The sequence below is a fragment of the Camelina sativa genome, chromosome 4 (assembly GCF_030686135.1).
Source record: "Camelina sativa cultivar CO46 ecotype springtype chromosome 4, ASM3068613v1".
NCBI classification, from domain to species: Eukaryota; Viridiplantae; Streptophyta; class Magnoliopsida; order Brassicales; family Brassicaceae; genus Camelina; species Camelina sativa.
Window position 1 is genome coordinate 24,367,141 of NC_141883.1, and position 21,681 is coordinate 24,388,821.

The window sequence follows — 21,681 nt, forward strand, 5'->3', positions numbered from 1 at the left end:
AGATGTACCTTCTGCATAAAGGGAACTCGTTAAATCTCTGTATTATGTTTATGTTATGCAAACTGATTTGTGAAGTAGACGAGAAATATAGGCAGAGTCGCAGTATGCGGTTCATTACAGAGGTGAATCGGATTTTGCGATTCTCAACAATAATAAATGACATATGCTTATGATTCAAAAAATGATATAAGAAAATTCATGTGTTAAATTAACATGTTAAAACAAAATTTGTCTGGAATAATTGAATGAAAAAACTCAAACAACAAAATATTTGGCTATTGTTACTAAAATATATATAACTAGGTTTTTACCCGCGGTACACCGCGGGACTAATTAATAAATTATTGTATTTTAAATAATAATTTTTAATTTATTTAGTTTTTAAATTTCCAATTAATTAACTTTTATCTAATTAATTTATAATTTTGTTTTAGAATGTTTGTTTCTTACGTTTTATATAGTTTAGAACCTAATTACATTAAATTTGTTATTAGATAGAATATAAAAGTTTAAAACACTTAGTTTTGTTTTCTAGTATTAAACAGAGGTATACGCCTATATGGTATGTTAGTGTATATTTTTATGTGTATATAATTTTTTTTTTGTAATATTAAGATTGTGTTGTACTATGTGTAATATTTTGTAATTCATATACTAAATAATTTATAAGTTAATTTTCCAAACTATGACTACAAATCTATAGTAAAATAAACTAATAGTTTTAGTGTTGGTTTTATAGTACAAACCCGTCATGCTAGGTGGATCACGCAACACGTTCAAACATTTTTAATCCGCAAAAATTTATCATACGAAACCTGTGAAAGTAAAATATAGTATGTGAAATATAGTATGTGAAGCTAAAGATCACTTTTTAACTTTTTCATTCATCTTTTTATAAAATAAAGATATAAAATCTGTATACATATGTTTGTTACCTTTTAAAATATTTAGTTTTTATAAAAAATCGAATATAGATAGAGTTAATTTGTTTATTAAATTAATTATTAATGTTAATAATAAATAAGATTATTTTATAATTTCCTGTAGTATACAGATAGTAAAACGTATTACTAGAATCTTGATGTAGTCAATAGTAAAATTCAAACGCATGTGAACGCGATGGGCTGGAAATTCCAATCATAAAGTTTTTGCATGGTGTTGAATTTTTATTGACCACAAAGTCAAGCCACGTGTATATTACGTAAAGGGTGAATTTTATTTTTAAAATTCGTTTTAGACTTTCCGTTTTTTGTTACTCAACTTAACATTTAAAAATAAATAAAATTTGTTGTCATATTCTGTGTGACATTAATTTTTAATTTTTTGGTGTGGAAATGGGCATATAAGATGTTTGGAAGAGGATCATGTAGTTGACTAATCAGCTATCCTAATATTCCACACTTGTTCTAGTTACGTAATATTTGTGTTTCAATAGCATTCTCAAAACTATAAATCGTACAAACACATTTAAAATTTCACACTAGGCCGCAAAAGTAAGAATATTTCAGATTTAGATATATTGGGTGTACCTTTTGTTGGACTCATTCATTATTCGTCGAATCAAAGAACATATATATGTGATTTTTTTACTTTTTAATTACATTGTTGATGTTATTATGTTAATTGCATCTTCTTCACCTTGGGTGTACGAGTGAATTAGTTGAGATAACCTTCGGATTATGCCAACAGTCAACAGAGAGGACATATGATTTTAAGTCGATCACACAGATACGATCATACGAATCCATTTCTAAATAGGACAAAAGAGAGAAAAAAACAAATTCAGGATAATGTAATAAGAGGTCAAAGGAAGATTATGTCATAATGGTTAGTCAAATAATTACATCAAAAAGTTGTAAGCGAGTAGCAGTTATGTTCACACGTTGCTCTACTTTGACTTTCTTAAGTTTTCACCAAGTAACGAAACTACTCCGGTCTTTGAAAAATGTTGTAGTTAATTTGAAAGACTGTTGAAAAATTAACACTGCTACTAACAATACGATTATATATAGTCAAGTTATTAAGAAATTATATTAAAGAAAAAATTGATTTTCTTGATAAGATTTCGTGGATTGGAGTATTGGACGAAAATTATTAGCCTTTCCAAAAATGATTCATAAGATTCGTTCATATCTATTTTATTTCTCAAGATTCCTTTTTAGCACTATTATGGTAAGAAAAAAAAAAGTATTTTTATCATTTATTTAAGTACACTGAAAACGTTCGCTACACATTTTATAGGATCTGGTGCAAATAATTCAACGCGGAGTGACACAGAGACGTATCCATCTCTCTGACCCATCCATCTATTAAATTTGACCCAAAAGATCAAACACTCAGAAAAAAAAAAAAAAAACAGGATTCATCTTTTTCATTTTTCGTCAATTCCATTTCACACTTTTTGTGTGGAATAGAATTGTCTGTTCAAAGATTCTTTAAACCCAAAGCAAGAAACTTGTCTTTTTGGGGTGTGTGAGCAAACCAAATCTCAAACTCTAGGGAGAAGAAAGTGAAGAGGTTTAAACAGATTCTTGTCGGAATTATGGATACGAGTGAAGCTAGGAACCGTAAAGTTACAGCAGTAGAAAAGTTCGATCTCGAAGTCCCTGAGACTGCTCATCAGATTAGCAGTGGTTCGTTTCTTATCCTCTATCTTTGGAAATTTATATTGTTATTGCAAATATTGTCCTATTTTGTTTTTTTTTTTTTTGCTCTTTTTTGGGTCGATAAACTTTGTCGTTTACTGCTTGATCTCGAGCTTTTGAAGAAAAGTTCTTTTTATTTAGCCTTTGGAAAGCCAAAAGTGTACTTAATTGGGGAGTTTATGCTTCTTTTTTTCCAATAAACTGTAGCCTTTTGTCTTCTTCGTCAGATTCACTAATAACTCACTTATGCATGCATAGCAAGTGTAATTTCCATATATCAGTTTCTCTATGCAGAACTCTGCTTTTTTTTTTTTTGATTTACACTTGAAAACTATATTTGGGATGGAAAAAATGAGTGGCTGGCTTATTATTTTATGTTGTATATGTGTGTAAGCTTTTAACAGTTGAACGATTGTACACAGATTCATGGTTTCAGGTATCATTTGTTCTAACAACCGGTATAAACAGTGCCTATGTGTTGGGATATTCCGGGACAGTCATGGTTCCTTTGGGTTGGATTGGTGGTGTGATTGGTCTTCTTCTTGCTACCGGAATCTCCCTTTATGCTAACTCTCTTGTCGCCAAGCTTCATGAGTTTGGTGGAAAGAGACACATTCGCTATAGAGATCTTGCAGGCTTCATCTATGGTAAATTCCTCATAGCTCTAGCATGATGTCTATGTTGATTTGGTTGTCTCAGGCTTACGAAATGTGTATTTGCTTTGATTGATTAGGTAAAAAGATGTACCGTGTTACATGGGGATTGCAATATGTCAATCTTTTCATGATTAATTGTGGTTTCATCATACTTGCTGGTTCTGCCTTAAAGGTACGATAAAAACAAACTCACATGTTTTGTTGTGAGTAAGTCATCAGCTGCTCATTTAGCTCTGCTTTTGCATTATGTGCAGGCTGTTTATGTGCTTTTTAGAGATGACAGCTTGATGAAACTGCCACACTTTATCGCCATCGCGGGTGTTGTATGTGCGCTTTTCGCCATTGGTATTCCTCATTTATCAGCTCTTGGAATCTGGCTCGGAGTTTCAACAGTCCTCAGCATAGTCTACATTGTTGTTGCGATAGTTCTATCAGCTAAAGATGGTATACTTCTTGATATAACCAAAACAGAAACTAATGATACATTTGATTGATATGTTTTTGTAAACCATTTTGTGTTTATGTTTTGGTTTCATAGGAGTAAACAAACCTGAAAGAGACTATACCATACAAGGATCATCAATAAACAAACTCTTTACCATAACAGGAGCAGCAGCAAATCTGGTTTTCGCATTCAATACGGGAATGCTCCCGGAAATACAGGTTAGCTAGTCACATAGATCTATTCATACTCAATCGAATCTTTCTCTGTTTTTTTCTTCTTTAACACTAATATTTTGTGGAATGATTGATTAGGCTACAGTGAAGCAACCGGTGGTTAAAAACATGATGAAGGCTCTGTATTTTCAATTCACTGTTGGTGTTTTACCAATGTATGCCGTTACATTCATCGGTTATTGGGCTTACGGGTCCTCGACATCGACTTATTTGTTAAACAGCGTCAGTGGACCTGTTTGGGTTAAAGCACTCGCTAACATTTGCGCTTTCTTACAGTCGGTTATCTCTTTACATGTAAGTTTCTCCTCCTCAAACCGCTCTTTAGAACTCAGTGATGAGTTTTTACGTCTTACTCCTAAGCGTAACAGTTCATTTTTCTTGTGATTTTTTTTGTAGATTTTTGCTAGTCCGACTTATGAGTATATGGATACAAAGTACGGAGTCAAAGGAAGTCCATTGGCATTGAAGAATCTGTTGTTTAGAACAGTAGCAAGAGGAAGCTACCTCGCGGTAAGCACACTTCTCTCTGCGCTATTGCCGTTTCTTGGAGATTTCATGAGCCTCACGGGAGCGATAAGCACGTTCCCTCTCACATTCATATTAGCGAATCACATGTATCTAGTCGCTATGAACGATAAGCTTAGTCTTGTGCAAAAGCTATGGCATTGGCTTAATGTTTGCGTCTTTGGATTAATGTCTCTTGCTGCTGCTATTGCTGCTGTTAGACTCATATCCGTTGATTCCAAAAACTTCCATGTTTTTGCTGATGTTTGATCAAAAACTCTTATTATTTTTTTTTGTATTCTTAAGACATTGTTAATGTTGTAATATCTTACACCAAATATTAAAAAAATGGTTGTAATCTCTTTTTTGTTCTTTACAAAGTAAAAAAAAAAAAAAAAACAGATACTAAAATAACAAATAAACAGAGAAGTGAAGTTAAATCTAGAAGCCATGCATCCAAACTTCAACACCATATCGAGTGATCGGAAAAACAAGTAAAAAAGCACTAGAAACAATTCCGAGTCTCTATAACTTGATCAATCTATATCTCTTTACCTGGAAACAAAAAACGCGTAACTCTTCGATCCGAAAACGTAGGCAGTGAAGAGAGTGCAACTTGATACGGTGATGGTTTTTGCGTCGGACTCGCCGTGTAAACTCTGATTCCGACGCCTTCCTCTGTTTTCTCCATTCTTATGTCATCTCTGTTTTTTTGTTTTCAAACTGTTTTCGTTAGTTTTTAAACGTTAATCAATTTAGTAATCAAACGTAAGCCATAATTGGGCCTAGCCGTAATGGGCTAAGTTGATAGAGATAGCTCAAAGGCCCAGTAGAGCACTTTTGCTATTTTATGAATCCGTATATAAATAGTCTTGACCTAATTAGCGAAAGCTAGGGTTTTTCTCTGTAAATTTCGCTCGCCGGCATAAAAGGAGTGGGGAGAGGAAGAAGACAGTAGCAGGATCGAAAATGAAGGGACGTCAAGGAGAGAGAGTTAGGTAATTAGCGTTTCGAATGTGAAACTTATCTCTCTCTTTCAGCTGAATCTCCAATTCGAATTTGTTCGTTAGTGGTTTGCTAAGTCTAATGAAATCTATGTGTTTCGTTGTTTTGCAGGTTGTATGTGCGAGGAACAGTCCTCGGTTACAAGAGGTACTTTGAAATTTTCATCCTTTCGAGTTGATTTGTTGTTAACTTTGCAATGTTGCTGAGTTATTGGGGTGAACCGGTTTTGTGTATCAACATAGATCTATGTCTTCATTAAGCATCTATCTTGTTTTCTAATTCTGTAGATATCTTTATGTCATGATGGACTAGTTTACATTAGAGTTTCAGACAATTATTTGAATCTTCTGTTTGTGTTTTTGTAGTTAGTCTCTGATTTAGTGTTATACAAATGATTCAGATGATACATTTTGAGATGTCTCTATGCATCAAAGCTTGATTACTAACTATGAAGTATAATTTCAGGTCCAAGTCCAACCAATACCCCAACACTTCTCTCGTCCAGATCGAAGGAGTGAACACTCAAGAGGAGGTTAACTGGTACAAGGGAAAGCGTATGGCTTACATCTACAAGGCAAAGACAAAGAAGAACGGTTCTCACTACCGTTGCATTTGGGGAAAGGTCGCTAGGCCTCATGGTAACAGCGGTGTTGTCCGTGCTAAGTTCACTTCAAACTTACCACCAAAGTCAATGGTATTTTAACTTTCTTGGATTATATCATGGTTAATTGGATGATTTTGTTTTCCAGCAGTGCTGACTAGTTTAACTTGTTGATCTCAGGGAGCTAAAGTCAGAGTGTTCATGTACCCAAGCAACATATGAGGAGGTACCATACTCATTTTCAATAAATTTTGATCCAATAATCCCATTTATTCCTTTCATTTCGTTTATGATCATCATCACTAGAATTGAAGACTATACCTGTCTGCACTAATTCATTACCTTGTGATAATATTAGATCAGCCATTTTGTTTTACGTTTTTCATGTCCTTTAAAAGAGGTTGTGCATTGTAGTTAGGAGCAATTGCAACTCATCCCTATAACATATATAGTCCAGGTTTTGGTTTTGTTTATCCAAAGTAAAACATGGATCCTGATTCGAATTCCTAATGCAGGAAGCTTGATTCAAGAACATTTTACAAACTACCGGAAGGGAATCACAAGTATCATTTCGCAGGAGCTGTAGTTTTATCCTTTAATTCACTTTTTGTCATAGACTCTTCTTGTCAGTTTTGATTATCGATTAATGGAACTTCAGAAATATTATGATCCTCATCATTTCCCTATTTTTTAGCTCTCAACTATGCTCTTCTACTCTTCTAGAATCTGAGTGTCAACAAGAAATACTAAAACTTTTTTTTCATTAGTATTACTAAAGACTACTATATGTAACACATTCGTTAGCAATACCAAGTTAGATGATGTAAGATATTTATATGAATGAGAATGATGATGTAAAAACTAAAAAGTTAAAAGTCATAAGCATTTAATTAAAGATAAAACAGATAATTAAACCTTCTATTTTGCACCACCCGCCAAAACTAAATATCCCAATATCTGGTGCCGACATCAGGGAAAAACTCACACAGAGTGTCCTTAAACACAATCTCCGAGATTCTGATTCTTTTCGTGGATCATCTTCTACTTCTTCTTCTTTTTTAAAGTTCCCGTCTATATTGGAGTTTCGTTCGAGGACAGATCTTGATTGGACTCTCTCTGCTCAACGTGAGGTAATAATAAAAAATCCATCCTTTATGACAATTTCTCTCACAATTCTATATAGATCGTCTTCTTCTTCTTTCTCTCCGATTTTTCACAAAAAGTTTCGTTTTTTTTTTTTTTTTTTTCTTTTCAATACTGATTCTGCCCTTTGGAATTGGGATTGTGAAGGGAAGAAGAAAACAAATGGCATCGCGGTTAGGTGTTTCGATTGGCGCCGCTTTGGGCTCTTCTCACTGGGACGACGGAAGACGACGACGTGACTTCTACTACACTTCTGTGAATTTCGCGGCACCGGTGACGAACGGGAGGAACCTGAGAGGTAATAGAAGCGGTGTGAAGATTCTTAGGGTTTCTAATGAAAGAGCTGAATCGTACCTCGATATGTGGAAAAACGCCGTTGATCGCGAGAAGAAAGAGAAGGCCTTTGAGAAAATTGCCGAGAATGTTGTATCCGTCGACGGTGTTAAAGAGGAAGGAGGTGATTTGGAGAAGAAGAGTGATGAGTTTCAGAAGATTCTTGAAGTTTCTGTCGAGGAAAGAGATCGGATTCAGCGAATGCAGGTCGTTGATCGTGCCGCTGCAGCCATCTCCGCTGCTAAAGCGATTCTTGCCTCTAACAATTCTGGCGACGGGAAGGAAGGGTTTCCAGATGATGATAACACTGTCTCAAGTGATGGAGTCACGGAGACTCAAACAAAAGGTAAACTTTATTAGCTCTTCATTCGTTGTTTGTGAAGTTTGGTTTATTCATATGTTGTTGGAATCTACCAGGAATGTGGAGTAGAACAGTGTATGTGCCTCGGTCAGAAACTTCTGGTACTGAGACTCCAGGACCAGATTTTTGGTCTTGGACACCACCTCAAGGTAGTGAGATAACTTCAAATATGAATGTGGACTTGCAAGCTGTGGAAAAGTCTGCTGAGTTTCCACCTAATCCTGTATTGGAGAAAGACAAATCAGCTGACTCTCTTTCCATACCCTATGAGAGTATGCTTTCTTCTGAAAGGCATAGCTTTACTATCCCGCCTTTTGAGTCTTTGATTGAGGTTCGAAAAGAGGCAGAGACAAAGCCCAGCTCTGACGAGATATCATCAACAGAACATGACCTTGATGATATATCTTCAGCGAATGCGGAAGAAGTGGCTCGTGTTCTTGGTAGTTTGGATGAGTCTTCATCTTCTGGAGTTAGTGAAGACGGATTGAAGTGGTGGAAGCAAACGGGTGTAGAGAAAAGACCTGATGGTGTGGTTTGTAGGTGGACAATGATACGTGGGGTTACTGCTGATGGTGTTGTTGAGTGGCAAGACAAGTATTGGGAGGCTTCTGATGATTTTGGGTTCAAGGAACTTGGTTCTGAGAAATCAGGACGTGATGCGACTGGAAACGTGTGGCGTGAGTTCTGGAGAGAGTCGATGAGCCAGGTCAGTGTAAAAGTAGTTACTATAAATCTAAAAACTGAGACACTTATCTGCAGGAGTAAGTAGTGCACTGTAGACTATTTGAGGCTTTATTTGAATTGTCTATTACAGGAGAATGGTATTGTGCATATGGAGAAAACTGCAGACAAATGGGGAAAGAGTGGGCAAGGTGATGAATGGCAAGAGAAGTGGTGGGAGCATTATGATGCTACTGGAAAATCAGAAAAATGGGCTCATAAGTGGTGCAGCATTGACCGCAATACACCCCTTGATGCTGGCCATGCTCATGTCTGGCATGAAAGGTATACTCAAAACACTCTTTTCACATAACAAAAACACCACTCACATAGTCCTTACGATATCATCTAGCTTGTTAACACCTTATAATGTTGAACATCAAATCAGTGATGCTCTATTAACATTTTGAAGCCTAGTCTGTGAGCATTTTTGGTTAATTTGTTATTTCGACTTGTGAGTTCTAGGAGCGATTAGCATTGTAATAAAGCCACTCCTACCTTGTCTTCAACAGATGTGTAGTTCTCCTCTGCATTTGTAAAGGAAATAGAATTGAAACTACACAAACTGTGACTAAATAACTAGGATGTTTCTAAATCTCTCTTGATTGGTTTATACCAGGTGGGGAGAGAAGTATGACGGACAAGGTGGAAGCACAAAGTACACAGACAAGTGGGCTGAACGATGGGTAGGGGACGGTTGGGACAAATGGGGAGACAAATGGGACGAGAACTTTAACCCGAGCGCTCAAGGAGTGAAACAAGGTGAGACTTGGTGGGAAGGGAAGCACGGTGACAGATGGAACCGAAGTTGGGGAGAAGGTCACAACGGATCAGGATGGGTTCACAAATACGGTAAAAGCAGCAGCGGAGAACACTGGGACACACATGTGCCACAAGAAACTTGGTATGAGAGGTTCCCTCACTTTGGCTTCTTCCACTGTTTTGACAACTCCGTTCAGCTCCGAGCCGTTAAGAAGCCTTCTGATATGTCCTAGAAAAATCAAAACAAAGACAAGGCTATAAATAAATAAGCTGGGACAATAAGAAATTGGCCTTGGCACTCTAGAGTAGTAGTTGATCAATTGCAATGTATTTATAATCACTTCTAATATGGTCGATGCTTTGGTGTTTTATTAATAGATGTTGCCTAAATAAGATCTGATTAGAGACTTGAACACCAAACGCATTCCATTCCAGGAGAATAAACAGATAATTTAAAGTTTAAACCCTTTATTTGGTAAAGTTACAGTAAGATAAGATGACAAATTTGTATTATATATCATTTTTTTATTTGTAAATTGTAACATATAGAAATAGAACTAATAATTCTCAATTTGTTGCTGTTACAAATTCTAAATTATAATTATAAAAAAAAAAAAAAAAAATGAGAGAGAGGACAATCCAAAGTGGAACCCCACTGTCTCCTCCAGCTAAAAGGAGAAGATTAAAAAAAAAAGGATTTTTACCAAAATCTTATTATTATTCCTTTACTTGCTGTATCATCATCTTCTTCTTCTCTTCCTCATCAGTCATCATCGTCTTGATCGTCACAAAGATCCTCCATTTTCGTTATTTGAAGGTACATATACGTTACAGCTCTCTCTCTTGAAACAAGTTGACTTTTGCATTTTCACATCTCTCAATCTTTCTCTGATTAAGTCGGCGTTGTGTATTTTGCAGTTTCGTTCGAGGATCAGATCTTGACAGGACTCATCTCAAGGTGAGGTAATAGATCCGTCCTTTGTGATTAACTTTCTCGAGGTTTATGATTTCATTCTTAAGAGATCGGCTTCGTCTTTATCTCTCATTACAATTTACATTCGTCTGGATACAGTCTTGTTTCAATTATCATTGGATCGATTTGAAATTTAGAATCTTTGGAAAAAAGGACTTTTTTTTTTATGGGTTTCTATTGTTTTCTGGATTTTGAAATTTTAGGGTGAGAAGAAGAAGAAGGAGGTGAGAAAAAGTGAAGGCAAGGCCTTGAGGATGTCTTTTACAGGAACTCAACAGAAATGCAAGGCTTGTGAGAAGACTGTGTATGCTGTGGAGCTTCTCTCAGCTGATGGAGTTGGCTATCACAAGTCTTGCTTCAAATGCACTCACTGCAAAAGCAGGCTTCAGGTCTCTTTCTCCTTTATAAATAACCTTTGTTTATAATGTTAATGGTTCTGGTTTGGTTGGAGGAATGAGTTTATATGGATTGATTTATTCTGCTTCTTGCTTAAATGATGAATTGACATTGTAACCATAAGAAGTTTCTGAGAAAGTAAATCTCTTTTTTTTTTCAGCTGAGCAGTTACTCATCTATGGAAGGTGTGTTGTACTGTAAGCCTCATTTTGAGCAGCTTTTCAAGGAGTCTGGTAGTTTCAACAAGAACTTTCAGTCACGTATGTAGTCTTGTCTCTGCTTCGATTCCAATTTTTTTTCACTTGCTCTTCTTTTGGTTATCGATGTAACGTTTCTTGAACTTTGTTTCCTCACAGCTGCAAAGCCGACTGACAAATCAGCAACTCCTGAGCTGGTAAGTGTTTCTTATCTGGTTTGGATAAAAGCTCTTTGGGCACATCAATTGACTCTTTCTCTTATATCCCTTTCTTGGTTTGTTCTCAGACAAGGACACCTAGTCGAGTTGCCGGCAGATTCTCTGGTACACAAGAGAAATGCGCCACTTGCAGTAAAACTGTATATCCTATCGAGAAGGTTAGAACTCGTTTGATGTTGATAGCTCTTCACTCATGCGTTTTTCCATTAACTGAAGCTCTGTAATCACCTTTCTGCCCTCTAAACACACAGTTTGATCATTTGCTAGATTTCACCTGTGTTTTCTCTTTAATGTGTTGGATAAATACATAATCTCCTCAATAACCAAGAGCTTGCAATGAACATAATGTCACGGATGCATAACCCCTGGAAATATCGGTTCTTTGTTGCTTTAGTTTACCTGTTTGAGCTGTTTTGGAGATTCTCAGCTATGGCTTGTGCTTAGTTCTCGAGTAAACCATGATTCTCTTTCTTGGTGAAAGTCTTGAATATGAAAACTATTGACATCATGACTTAATACAAAACTCTTGCTGGGATCTTTGAAAGCTCCTTTGGTCAGTCCTGCTTAAATCTTGTTTTTTGTTCAAAACACTGCAGGTAACAGTGGAGAGCCAGACGTATCACAAGTCCTGCTTCAAATGCTCACATGGAGGCTGCGCACTTTCGCCATCCAACTACGCAGCTCTTGAAGGAATCCTGTACTGCAAGCACCATTTCGCTCAGCTCTTCAAGGAAAAGGGAAGTTACAACCACTTGATCAAATCCGCTTCAATCAAACGCTCTGCAGCCGCTGCAGTCGCTGCCGGCGTGCCAGCAGCCGCAGATCCTGAATCTTAAAAGTTCAATAATCTCTTCTCCTCTTCTCTAGTCTAAAATTTGAAAGTTGATGCCAAACTGATTCAGTTTGCTTTTTTCCCGTTTGTGTCTGTGTGTGAGCGTGTGTGTAATCTATCCTTTCATGTTCTTATCTCCATTGATGTCTGCTTAAAAAAACTTTGATTGTGTTAGACTGTTCGTGATTTTGGTATCTATAAAACCTTCAATTTCGGTATCTCTGGCTCAATCGCCATTAAAGAATGTATAAGCTTCTTTGGTTACTCCTGCTTAATAAATTAGAAAGTCTCCGACTACGCCAGAGAGTTTTGACTACGTAAGACTTTTGGTCAAACATACGCTACAGAGGACACGTGTACTCACGCCAGCGTCTGAGTTTACGAGTGATGTCTACAGTACCTAATCTACACCGTAGCACACAGAATCAATAACTCCTCTAACAGAATCCTCCCGCCCATTCTCACACTTCATCTTCAACCTTTTCGTCTCTCTCTCTTGATCGATCAGAATCCTCAGTTTCCGATTTCACTTTCTCTCTCTAACTTCCAAGAAAAGAGAATGAAGAAGATACACTCTCTCTCCTCTCATCTCCTCCTCCTTATCACGTTAACCGCCATAGCTACACCTACGACGATCACCTCCGCCACGACGATCGGAGTCACCTACTCAACTCCAGCTTCAATCTCCGCCACCGCACAGCTCTCGCCGGACAGAATCGCCGCCAAAGTCGTCTCTATGAACATCCCGGCGGTGAGACTCCTCGACTCGAACCCGGCGTTGATTCGCGCCTTCGCCTACACCAACGTATCTCTCTTCCTCTCCGTACCGAATCCACTCGTTCCTCTCCTCGCTTCGAACCGTTCGCTCGCGATGCGTTGGGTCTACCGCCACGTGCTTCCGTTTCACCCTCGCACCAAGATCTCGATCATCTCCGTCGGGAACGACGTGATCTCTTACTCGCCGGACGTATCTCCGTTTCTCCTCCGCGCGATGCAGAACGTTCATCAATCTCTCGTGGATCTGAGAATCTACAAGATCTCTGTGTCGACGACGTTCTCGTTCTTCAACATCGTACCCACGGCGTTCCCACCTTCGTCGGCGCAGTTTCAACAACCTAACGGCGAAGTGATCATCAGACCGATTCTTCAATTCCTCGAGAGAACCAACTCGTCGTTCTTGATCAATCTTTATCCCTACAACATGTACCGGTCTAGCTTCTCGATTCCGATTGGGTTTGCTCTTTTTGAAGAGTTCCCGTTTAATTTCAGAGACGATCTCACCACCGGAGTTAGGTACCGTAATCTTTTTGATATGATGGTTGATGCTGTGATTAGTGCTATGGCTGTGATGGGGCATGAGAATCTTCCGGTGATTGTTGCGGAGACTGGTTGGCCTAGCTCGGGGATTGATGCTAGTGAAGTAGACGCGACGTTGCTGTACAGTGAGATGTTCTTGAAAGCTTTGTTGACTCATCTGAGAAGCGGATCTGGAACACCGTTGAGGAAAGAAGGTGTTTCTGAGGTTTATATCTTTGAGCTTGTTGAGAAAGATGCTAGGCAAGGGATTAGGAACTGGGGGCTTTTGCATCATAACATGACTAGTAAGTACAGCTTTGAGTTCTCGGATGGAGGTGAAATTAGAACTTTCATAAAGCTTTGGACTGGATGCTTTGTGGGAGTGGTGATGCTTTACCTGCTGATGTAGGAAGAGAGAGGTACTGTCTCTGTTTCCTCTGCTTCTACTTTTTGGTTCTTTGGAATTGAATCACTTTGTTGGGTTGATGATTGTTGACTTAGGTTTAGATAGGTTATGGCTATGTTTGCATAAATTCAGAGGCTTATCCTTTTGTTTGTGGAATAGAATAACACATTTTACTTGGAACTTTCATGAACACCAAAAACTCTTATCTGTGTTTTTTTTTAGTTCAGGGAATGTCATTTTGAGTCTCACACATTGAAGCTATAGAAAGATGAAGCAATAGTGTAGTCACTGTAGTGTGTGCGCTTTGTCTAATCCTGAAACTGATCAAAGAAAACGTCTCTTCAATCGTTTTTGACAGTAATCAGAGGTGTATACAAGAGTCAAGATGCATTGAAGATGGAGAAGTAGCGGCACATCAAGAATCTTCTGACATGGTATAACATGACCCAATGACCAAGATCATTCTCATCCTTCACCATGTCTTGTGATCTTAGCTTGTGTTTCTGCTGTATTGATTCTTGAACAAAATCCAAAAAAAAAACTGTCTTGTGTGTCAGTTTTTAGTTCTTTCCATTGGACACATCATAGCTCTTTGTGAATATTCCTTACAAATTAATCTCCAAATGAATCTCGTTTTCTGTTATTCAAAAATGAGAAATTTGCAATGTGTTGTCCACAAAATTCTCCTATTAATTAGACCACATTAGGTATAAGTTTATGTCAATGGTCAGAAAATCAATATCCTTAGTTGCTCAATAGGTACTACCAGTTCCATAAAATTTGCAAGGAACCTTACAAAACCTGGTATGTAATGTGGACTTCCTGAAACATATTGTTAATTAATCAGAAAACAAATAATACGTTATATATTGCGAGAGCTCATCAACAAATTTCATGACCTAGGTTGAATAGTCAAGACAAGAAACGTTTGCGTCTTACCAAAAACAATTACAGAAAGAAAATTGAATTTATTTTTAAAATCAATTTCATATGAAACTTAACGAAATTCTTTGTGATTAGGAATCAGTATTTGGAGGGTATGACAAGAAACTTTCAAAATCTACCTTTGATCTTTGAAACCGCTAGACTTACATGTCCTGATATATATATATTTGACTCGTGGTTTTAAATTTCTCATTCTAATAAAAGGATTGCGCGTTGCAAGGATAATTTGACGTCAACATCTTGCTGATCATGTCAAGAACATTATCCATTTCTTTTCCTCATCAAAAGTAAACTAGAATAGTTGTTGTAAATTATTATACTAAAATACTAATATTGAAAGTAAAAGATTGAGACGTGGGTACCGAGTGAAAATTCGTATAAATAGAAGTCTACAGATAATTAACACAAACGCATCTTGTTCTTGTTGTAATTAGTGATTAACAGACAAAAAAATGGTTTTACACAAATCAGTTAAACCAATGGCTTATGCGTTACTTTTACTCCTAGCGATTTATACCCATATCCAAACCGTTGGTTCAACCACCGAAACCTCTGTCTCGCTCGCCAATTTGAAACATAGTTTGGTCACAAGAAGTAAAACGTTCTCTGAGAACGATTTTCCAGTTTGGCGAAGGGAGCTTAGAAGCAGTGGTGGAGGCGGAGGAGGAGGAGGTCGTGGGGGCGGAGGCGGTAGCAGCGGAGGTCGTGGCAGTGGAAGTCGTGGTGGCGGAGGGAGTGGTAATAGCGGTACGAGCAGCGGTTCGAGTAGCGGTGACTGTCTCAAGCATTATGGTCTGTCCAAAAGACTAATATTCATCGGTTTTCTAGGGGTTTTAGTTGTTGTATGGTAATTTGACAATTTTTCTAATGAAAGATTGTATATATTAATTAGTATATGGTTGTTTTTTTATGTTAATGTTTATGTTGTAATATTCTTTCGTGTGGTATTCTTTTGTGTTATGTAGTAGGGTTTATGTCCATATCATGCGCATATGCATTTGTGAATTTTAATTGTTAGATTGATTTTTTTGGTCCATTTTCAATAATTTTAAGTTATGTACAGTCTTGGCTTTATTTACACGTCAACTGCAATACGAGGAATGAATTAAGGTCAATGCTTATTTGATATGTAAAATGCAAACCGTTGATTTGCTGAATATAGTATATGTGATTGATTTTGGTAGAGGAAACAGTGCAAATATGTAAGGATGTTAGAGCGACAATATCGGTAGTATATTAGGAAGGGGTTGTTAAACACTGTTTTAATTTTTTATGAATTAATTGTGTTTGGTTTTGAATATAAGAACTCATAATCTCTTAGTTAAAATTTTCTCTTCCATTGGTAGGTTCTAATTTTGGGTCTCTTATTTTTGAAAATATTATTTTTTTAAATTTAAAAATTTTAAATAGAATAGAAGTGGTATAAATGTGTAAACATTTAAGATTTTATAAAATTAGAAAATATTGCATTTTAATTAATTTTCAAACATACAAAACATAATAAAAACATTAATACATATTACAATAGAAGTGCAATTCATTAATGGAAGGAATGATTAATTTTAATACTGATTTGCTCCAAATTTTGTCCAAATATTCTCAACCAAATCATCTTGCAAGGATTTATTTTTTTCTCGATCACGAACATCCTTTCAAAGTTTGAGCATAGTAGCAACACATGAAGGCCTGGTTGTTGGAAGCAACTTATGAAGCTCTATTTGACTCCAACTGTGCGAATTCATTTTCATCAAACAGAGTGTACCCATCTTGTTCGTCCTCTACTATCATATTGTGCAGTATGATACACGCTCTCATTATTTTTCCAATTTTTACCTTATCCCAAATAAGAGCCGGGTTTTTGACTATGGCAAATCGAGCCTGCAAAACTCCAAAAGCACGCTCTACATCTTTATGCACAGCTTCTTGTTGTCTTGCAAATAAAGAGGCTTTTGGAGTTTGTGGCAGTGGAATAGATTGGATAAAAGTAGACCATTTTGGATAAATATCATCCATCATATAGTAAGCCAATTTATACTCATGTTCGTTGACACTGTATTTAACTTTAGGAGCTCGACCATGCAAAATATCATCAAAGACTAGAGATCGGTCAAGAATATTGATATCGTTTAATGTACCTGGTAGTCTAAAGAAAGCATGCCAAATCCAGAGATCATACGAAGCCACCGCCTCTAAAACGATTGTGGGCTTTCCAGATCCGCGGGTGTATTGACCTTTCCATGTGGTGGGACAATTCTTCCACTCCCAATGCATACAATCGATGCTTCCTATCATGCCGGGAAATCTGCGATACTCGCCAATGTCGAGTAGTCTTTGAAGATCTGCTGGTGTGGGTCTTCTCAAGTACTCATCTCAAAATAAATTTACGACTGAATCTGTAAAATTGTCCAAGCATGATAGCGCCACAGTTTCAGAAAGTCGGAGGTATTCGTCAAACGCATCAGCTGCAGAACCATATGCCAGCATACGAATTGTTGCTGTACACTTTTACAATGTAGACAGACCCAACCTTCCGGTAGCATCTCTTCTTTGTTGAAAATAGGGAACTTCATTTGCGAGCTTATCCACAATACGAATGAATAATGGCTTGTTCATTCTAAAACGGCGACGGAAAATGTTGGGAGGGTAAGTAGCATCTTCGCTGAAATAATCATTCCACAAGTGGTCATGACCGACTTCTCGATTTCTTTCAATGTGAATTCGCTTTTTTCTTGGTTTAGGTGGTTGTTGATGTTGGATTGGTGGAGTAAGAAGATTTTGTCATACTTGATTGGTGATTTGATCGCATGTTTCATTAAAACATTCATCAAGTATGTCATCAACATCATTTTGGGAAGAAGAAGCCATTGTGAAAAAAAAGAAACTAAAGAGAAGGAGTTTTTTTTGTTGGTGTTGAGAATAATAGGAAACTTCTTGTGATACGTATTGTTTGCCAACTTTGATCATTATATAGAAAAAGGTTGTGGTAGCTTGAGTTCTTAAAATTTGTGGTACACAACCATTGGAAATAATATGTGGTAGAAGTTACAAAATTACAAAAGTACTTGTAATAACATGTGGTAGAAGCACAGAAATACAAAAGAACCTGTAAAACCATGTGGTAGAAGCACAAAAATACAAAAGAGCTTGTAAAAACATGTGGTCAAATAGCAAGGAAAAAAAAGGTGTAAAAGTACTTCTACAAATATATGGTAGAAACCCATTGTTACAATAGTATTGAGGAAGTTGCTGTGTTTCACGGACTGATGAGAGGTCGGCTTGCCAGAGCATGAGAGAGCTTCTTTTTCGACCTGCTATCAGAAAAAGATTAACAAATGCTACTCCGCTCATACACATACTGAAACCGATTAATAACACAACTGCACCGTATTAATAAAACACAACAAACTGAAACTGCTACATAAATCTGTTACAAAGTGAAACAAAACAAACTGAAACAGATTAATAAGAAACCGATTACAAAAAACACAAGAAAGCATCCATATGTGTACAACCGAATACATAAAATACAACAAACTGAAAGCTAGTTAATAAACAGCAATTAGCTTGTCCTTAAGAGATTCAAACTTTTAACATTCAACCTAATGACATCATGTCATCAATTAGCTTGTCCTTAAGAGCTTTTTCGGATTCAGTTAGTGAATCCTTTTTAGCAATCAGATTTTCAAGCATCACATGCTTCATATGCTCCTTCTTCATAGCGAACTCCTTCTCTTTCAAGGCAAAATCCTTCTGCTTCATCTCATACATCCTCTCTATTTTCTCCAACTGAAACTCCAAGAAAGCTTTTCCATCTGCCTCCACATCCGGTTGTGTATTAGAGCTCTTTTTGGACTTCCCCTTTGCAGCCTTGGCAGCCTTAACACCAGGAGGTCGGACCATTGGTTCATTATCGACATCAATCACCGGTTGGGCATCCTGTGCAGACCCATCCCCACACACCCTTCCCCTTTTCACTCCAGTACCTTTAGTAGATGTGGACGCACACCATTTCTGATCATATATTAGCTCTCGCCAAGCATGCTAAAAAACAAACTTCTAATTCTGATCATTGAAGTATATCTCATGTGCTAGCTTCATCACATCATCTTCGTTCTGGCCACTAGACCTCTCCCTTGTCGCAGCCTCATAACAACCAGCGAACTTGCACACCAAGTCGTTTATCTTCCCCCACCGCTGCTTACAATGACTAGCCTCTCTCTTTGGCCGACCTGCAGCATTCGGACAAGTAGCAAAGTAATCCGCAATCCTTCCCCAAAAGGCTCTTTGTCGTTGCTGATTTGAAGTAATTGGATCCTTGCTCGTGTTTAGCCAAGCGCTGACAAGCATCACATCATCTGTTGGTAACCATGTATGCCTTGATCTGCGGTTTTGTTGTGGAGATGCAGCTTCAGATGGAGCGTCAGAACATGGACTCTCATAAGGAGTGTATTCGAGGTTATGGGTTTCTTGTTGACTTTGTAACAGATTCATATAGCTAGAGTGACGATATGGATTCATGGAATCGTCTGAATCCATATCATACTATGTTTGAATGTGTTAAAAGGTGAATGAAGAGATTGCTAAAGGGTTTATGTAATATGTTTGGTGTTTTTACAGTTTGTGGAAGTGTTTTTATTTATAAGGTTTAGGTATAATTTACTTTTAAAACTAGGTGGTTTCTATTTTGAAATTTAAGTGTTTACCTAAACACAACAACCACACATTAAACATCTACCCAACCAACTAACACAAAGCATCAAACAATAAGTACGATGTAGACCTCCCTAATAAACAAGTACTAACCGTATTTATCACAACCAACAAACAAAAGCAAAAACATCAATGCCTGACTCAACACCAAATAAATGAAGAAAGAAGAGGATGATAAATTACCTTCCTTCTTTGCCATTTAATCTTGCCCCCGCTAGTACCCACAACCCTTCCAATAAATCCAAAACATACCAAGAAGTCTGCAAACCGAAGTATCACATAACAATTATCAGAAATCATTAGCTCTAGCTTTAGGAAACGTACTCACTCTTCAGAACAGTATAGACAATTAATAGATGACTTAAGACCTGAGAATAAAAAGCACCCACAAACAATAGGCAATGAAGTTGAAACATCATACTTTTACCTGTTTCTCCATTGGTAACGAGGTTCTAGTTGACAACTCTTGGCTCTACCGCACTAAGAAGTTCCAGAAAGAACATTCCACTTGACAGCTTCTTCGTTTAGATACAGGCTACAAAGTAAGCAATATCACCAGCCACAACATTCTCACTGCAATTTACAGAAAATCAAAATGTCACTACATATAAAGAAATACATGTGCCCCAACTACAACATAAGCAATTCTTAAAAAAATAAATTTAACACAAACCTGTTGGATCCATGGTAGAAATTAGCTTTCACATGAATAAGGTCTACAAGACCCTGGATATTTTCTTCTAGACCAATCGGCACTTGCACAGCTGCACTATGATGTCGAAGCTTAGCTCTTGCCTAGTGAAAAGTAAGATAAAAAAAGAAGTTACAAGCAGTAAAATTATACTTGATCAAACTCATTCAATAAGGAAAACATAGAAGGATCATAGGTCAAACACACTTGGTTCAAGACTTTCCATGGATCTGCTCCCATTATATCAAGCTTGTTGATGAACGCAACTCTGGGGACTTCATATCTCCTCATTTTCCTATCAACTGTAATATACTGACTGTGTACACCACCAACACTGCACATAACTAGAATCGCACCGTCTAGTACACGTAGTGCCCTCTCCACTTCAATGGTGAAGTCAACGTGACCAGGCGTATCAATAATATTAACCTGAACAACAATCAAAAAAATTGAAATCCAATAGGATTAAGACTTCGATTTAGCAAAGTAAACGAATCTGATAAGAAATCGAGAATTACAGAATCAGTAAGAAACTACAACAGGCTGAAAAAGGCAGGAGGTTACCGACTCATTAATAATTCCCCCTTCTTGAGCCATCTCCAGCTTTCTTAAATGTCAACAATTACTTCCTAATCTGATCAATGAAAACCATCAGTTTGAATTGATCGGATATGTTAAACAATCTCAAACTCAATCGATAAAATTACAAATCTTCAGACCCAGTGTAACAAATCCCAAGGTTTACGAACTTGCAACAATCTAATAACCATAATTTGGGATCAACAATCAAACAACCATAATTTGGGATCAACAATCAAACAACCCTAGTTCTTTACCTAATCACGAAATCTCCTCCGCTACACATCACCTCCGCCGATTCAATCTCCTCCGCTACGCATCACCTCCGACCCCATCCTCATCTGATTCCATATATTTCGATTCCATCTTCTTCCTTTGTCGAATCGAGATTCTATCACGAGAAAAAGAGAGAGAGAGACAGAGAGAAAAATTCTCTCGGGCATAATTTTTTTCTTCTTCTTCTATTAATTTCTTTAGCCAACAGAAACGTGACATGTAGAGACTCTTATTCCAAATTTGAGTATACTAAATAAGAGGTCCTCTTATCTTTTTTCTTTTACCTGATTTATTTTTTTCCTACAAAACACTTAAAACCTCTCTTAAAATCTCTTAAAACCTCCCGATGGAGAAGGTCTTATAAACAAACAAGTTATATATTTTCACTACCTGTTTATGTCGACTGTCAAGTAACTGATTCTAATTGTTTGAATGTCATTTTTGTAACATGATCAAATCTCTCTATTTTTTTTTTATGTATTTAACATTTTGACAAGTTTTATTATGTAAATATCATTGTTAACATCATACTTTCATATATATATATATGAATTTATAATTATAACATTAAATTATATCACAATTTATTTAACCAAAAACTGAGAAAATAATTATATAATAATAAATTTAAGGTAAGAAATTAGAGTGTGCAAATTAGTCTTCCAAAGAATCTAATATCATTCCTTAAATATAAATAATAATCTTATAATATTCTATAAATATATGACAAATAATATATAAAATACCAAATATC

The 21,681-nt window shown here is 36.8% G+C and overlaps 7 protein-coding genes and 1 pseudogene across 8 annotated transcripts; 6 read left to right on the top strand and 2 right to left on the bottom strand.

Annotated features, from left to right (window-relative positions):
* The first annotated feature begins 2,187 nt into the window (after positions 1-2,187).
* On the top strand, positions 2,188-4,845 carry LOC104781462 (proline transporter 2). Its single transcript, XM_010506139.2, has 7 exons — positions 2,188-2,633; positions 3,068-3,292; positions 3,379-3,473; positions 3,556-3,745; positions 3,840-3,964; positions 4,058-4,273; positions 4,376-4,845. The coding sequence occupies exons 1-7, from the start codon at positions 2,543-2,545 to the stop codon at positions 4,751-4,753; spliced, it is 1,320 nt and encodes a 439-aa protein (XP_010504441.1). The 5' UTR covers positions 2,188-2,542; the 3' UTR covers positions 4,754-4,845.
* A 506-nt stretch (positions 4,846-5,351) lies between these two features.
* LOC104781464 (large ribosomal subunit protein eL33x) lies at positions 5,352-6,760 on the top strand. Its single transcript, XM_010506141.3, has 5 exons — positions 5,352-5,481; positions 5,600-5,635; positions 5,954-6,182; positions 6,270-6,315; positions 6,605-6,760. The coding sequence occupies exons 1-4, from the start codon at positions 5,453-5,455 to the stop codon at positions 6,309-6,311; spliced, it is 336 nt and encodes a 111-aa protein (XP_010504443.1). The 5' UTR covers positions 5,352-5,452; the 3' UTR covers positions 6,312-6,315; positions 6,605-6,760.
* A 259-nt stretch (positions 6,761-7,019) lies between these two features.
* Positions 7,020-9,828, top strand: LOC104781465 (protein LIKE EARLY STARVATION, chloroplastic). The gene is made up of 5 exons (XM_010506142.3): positions 7,020-7,219; positions 7,380-7,911; positions 7,983-8,632; positions 8,741-8,931; positions 9,266-9,828. The coding sequence occupies exons 2-5, from the start codon at positions 7,395-7,397 to the stop codon at positions 9,639-9,641; spliced, it is 1,734 nt and encodes a 577-aa protein (XP_010504444.2). The 5' UTR covers positions 7,020-7,219; positions 7,380-7,394; the 3' UTR covers positions 9,642-9,828.
* A 157-nt stretch (positions 9,829-9,985) lies between these two features.
* LOC104781466 (LIM domain-containing protein WLIM2b) lies at positions 9,986-12,242 on the top strand. Of its 2 annotated transcripts, none has more exons than XM_010506144.3 (7): positions 9,986-10,225; positions 10,327-10,371; positions 10,585-10,770; positions 10,938-11,037; positions 11,134-11,171; positions 11,261-11,350; positions 11,789-12,242. In XM_010506144.3, the coding sequence occupies exons 3-7, from the start codon at positions 10,636-10,638 to the stop codon at positions 12,026-12,028; spliced, it is 603 nt and encodes a 200-aa protein (XP_010504446.1). In that variant the 5' UTR covers positions 9,986-10,225; positions 10,327-10,371; positions 10,585-10,635; the 3' UTR covers positions 12,029-12,242. The 2 variants fall into 2 exon arrangements, with proteins under 2 accessions (XP_010504446.1, XP_010504447.1); XM_010506145.3 differs by having other exon boundaries at positions 10,032-10,225; positions 10,327-10,366.
* Positions 12,243-12,301: 59 nt separating this feature from the next.
* Positions 12,302-14,377, top strand: LOC104784093 (glucan endo-1,3-beta-glucosidase 2-like). Its single transcript, XM_087511496.1, has 2 exons — positions 12,302-13,739; positions 14,085-14,377. The coding sequence occupies exon 1, from the start codon at positions 12,584-12,586 to the stop codon at positions 13,727-13,729; it is 1,146 nt and encodes a 381-aa protein (XP_087367622.1). The 5' UTR covers positions 12,302-12,583; the 3' UTR covers positions 13,730-13,739; positions 14,085-14,377.
* A 723-nt stretch (positions 14,378-15,100) lies between these two features.
* On the top strand, positions 15,101-15,712 carry LOC104781467 (uncharacterized). Its single transcript, XM_010506146.2, has one exon. It carries the CDS (start codon positions 15,124-15,126, stop codon positions 15,520-15,522), a length of 399 nt encoding a protein of 132 aa, XP_010504448.1. The 5' UTR covers positions 15,101-15,123; the 3' UTR covers positions 15,523-15,712.
* Positions 15,713-17,690: 1,978 nt separating this feature from the next.
* On the bottom strand, positions 17,691-21,163 carry LOC104781468 (elongation factor G-1, mitochondrial-like). The gene is made up of 7 exons (XM_010506147.3): positions 20,909-21,163; positions 20,637-20,706; positions 20,280-20,501; positions 20,055-20,176; positions 19,809-19,954; positions 19,565-19,641; positions 17,691-17,979 (listed from the first exon to the last, which is right to left on the bottom strand). The coding sequence occupies exons 2-5, from the start codon at positions 20,667-20,669 to the stop codon at positions 19,906-19,908; spliced, it is 426 nt and encodes a 141-aa protein (XP_010504449.1). The 5' UTR covers positions 20,670-20,706; positions 20,909-21,163; the 3' UTR covers positions 17,691-17,979; positions 19,565-19,641; positions 19,809-19,905.
* LOC104784094 (glutathione S-transferase T3-like) lies at positions 18,149-19,287 on the bottom strand (annotated as a pseudogene).
* Positions 21,164-21,681: the final 518 nt, after the last annotated feature.

Coding starts and splice junctions, on each gene's coding strand:
- LOC104784093 (XM_087511496.1), top strand. CDS start 12,584: ATGAAGAAGATACACTCTCTCTCCTCTCATCTCCTCCTCCTTATCACG.
- LOC104781467 (XM_010506146.2), top strand. CDS start 15,124: ATGGTTTTACACAAATCAGTTAAACCAATGGCTTATGCGTTACTTTTA.
- LOC104781464 (XM_010506141.3), top strand. CDS start 5,453: ATGAAGGGACGTCAAGGAGAGAGAGTTAG. Junction 5,482..5,599: donor CGTCAAGGAGAGAGAGTTAG/GTAATTAGCGTT, acceptor GTTGTTTTGCAG/GTTGTATGTGCGAGGAACAG. Junction 5,636..5,953: donor ACAGTCCTCGGTTACAAGAG/GTACTTTGAAAT, acceptor GTATAATTTCAG/GTCCAAGTCCAACCAATACC.
- LOC104781462 (XM_010506139.2), top strand. CDS start 2,543: ATGGATACGAGTGAAGCTAGGAACCGTAAAGTTACAGCAGTAGAAAAG. Junction 2,634..3,067: donor TGCTCATCAGATTAGCAGTG/GTTCGTTTCTTA, acceptor GATTGTACACAG/ATTCATGGTTTCAGGTATCA. Junction 3,474..3,555: donor TTGCTGGTTCTGCCTTAAAG/GTACGATAAAAA, acceptor CATTATGTGCAG/GCTGTTTATGTGCTTTTTAG.
- LOC104781465 (XM_010506142.3), top strand. CDS start 7,395: ATGGCATCGCGGTTAGGTGTTTCGATTGGCGCCGCTTTGGGCTCTTCT. Junction 7,912..7,982: donor CACGGAGACTCAAACAAAAG/GTAAACTTTATT, acceptor GGAATCTACCAG/GAATGTGGAGTAGAACAGTG. Junction 8,932..9,265: donor GCTCATGTCTGGCATGAAAG/GTATACTCAAAA, acceptor GGTTTATACCAG/GTGGGGAGAGAAGTATGACG.
- LOC104781468 (XM_010506147.3), bottom strand. CDS start 20,669: ATGGCTCAAGAAGGGGGAATTATTAATGAGTCG. Junction 20,502..20,636: donor GGGGAATTATTAATGAGTCG/GTAACCTCCTGC, acceptor ATTGTTGTTCAG/GTTAATATTATTGATACGCC. Junction 19,955..20,054: donor TTCTACCATGGATCCAACAG/GTTTGTGTTAAA, acceptor TGTAAATTGCAG/TGAGAATGTTGTGGCTGGTG.
- LOC104781466 (XM_010506144.3), top strand. CDS start 10,636: ATGTCTTTTACAGGAACTCAACAGAAATGCAAGGCTTGTGAGAAGACT. Junction 10,771..10,937: donor ACTGCAAAAGCAGGCTTCAG/GTCTCTTTCTCC, acceptor TTTTTTTTTCAG/CTGAGCAGTTACTCATCTAT. Junction 11,351..11,788: donor CTGTATATCCTATCGAGAAG/GTTAGAACTCGT, acceptor AAAACACTGCAG/GTAACAGTGGAGAGCCAGAC.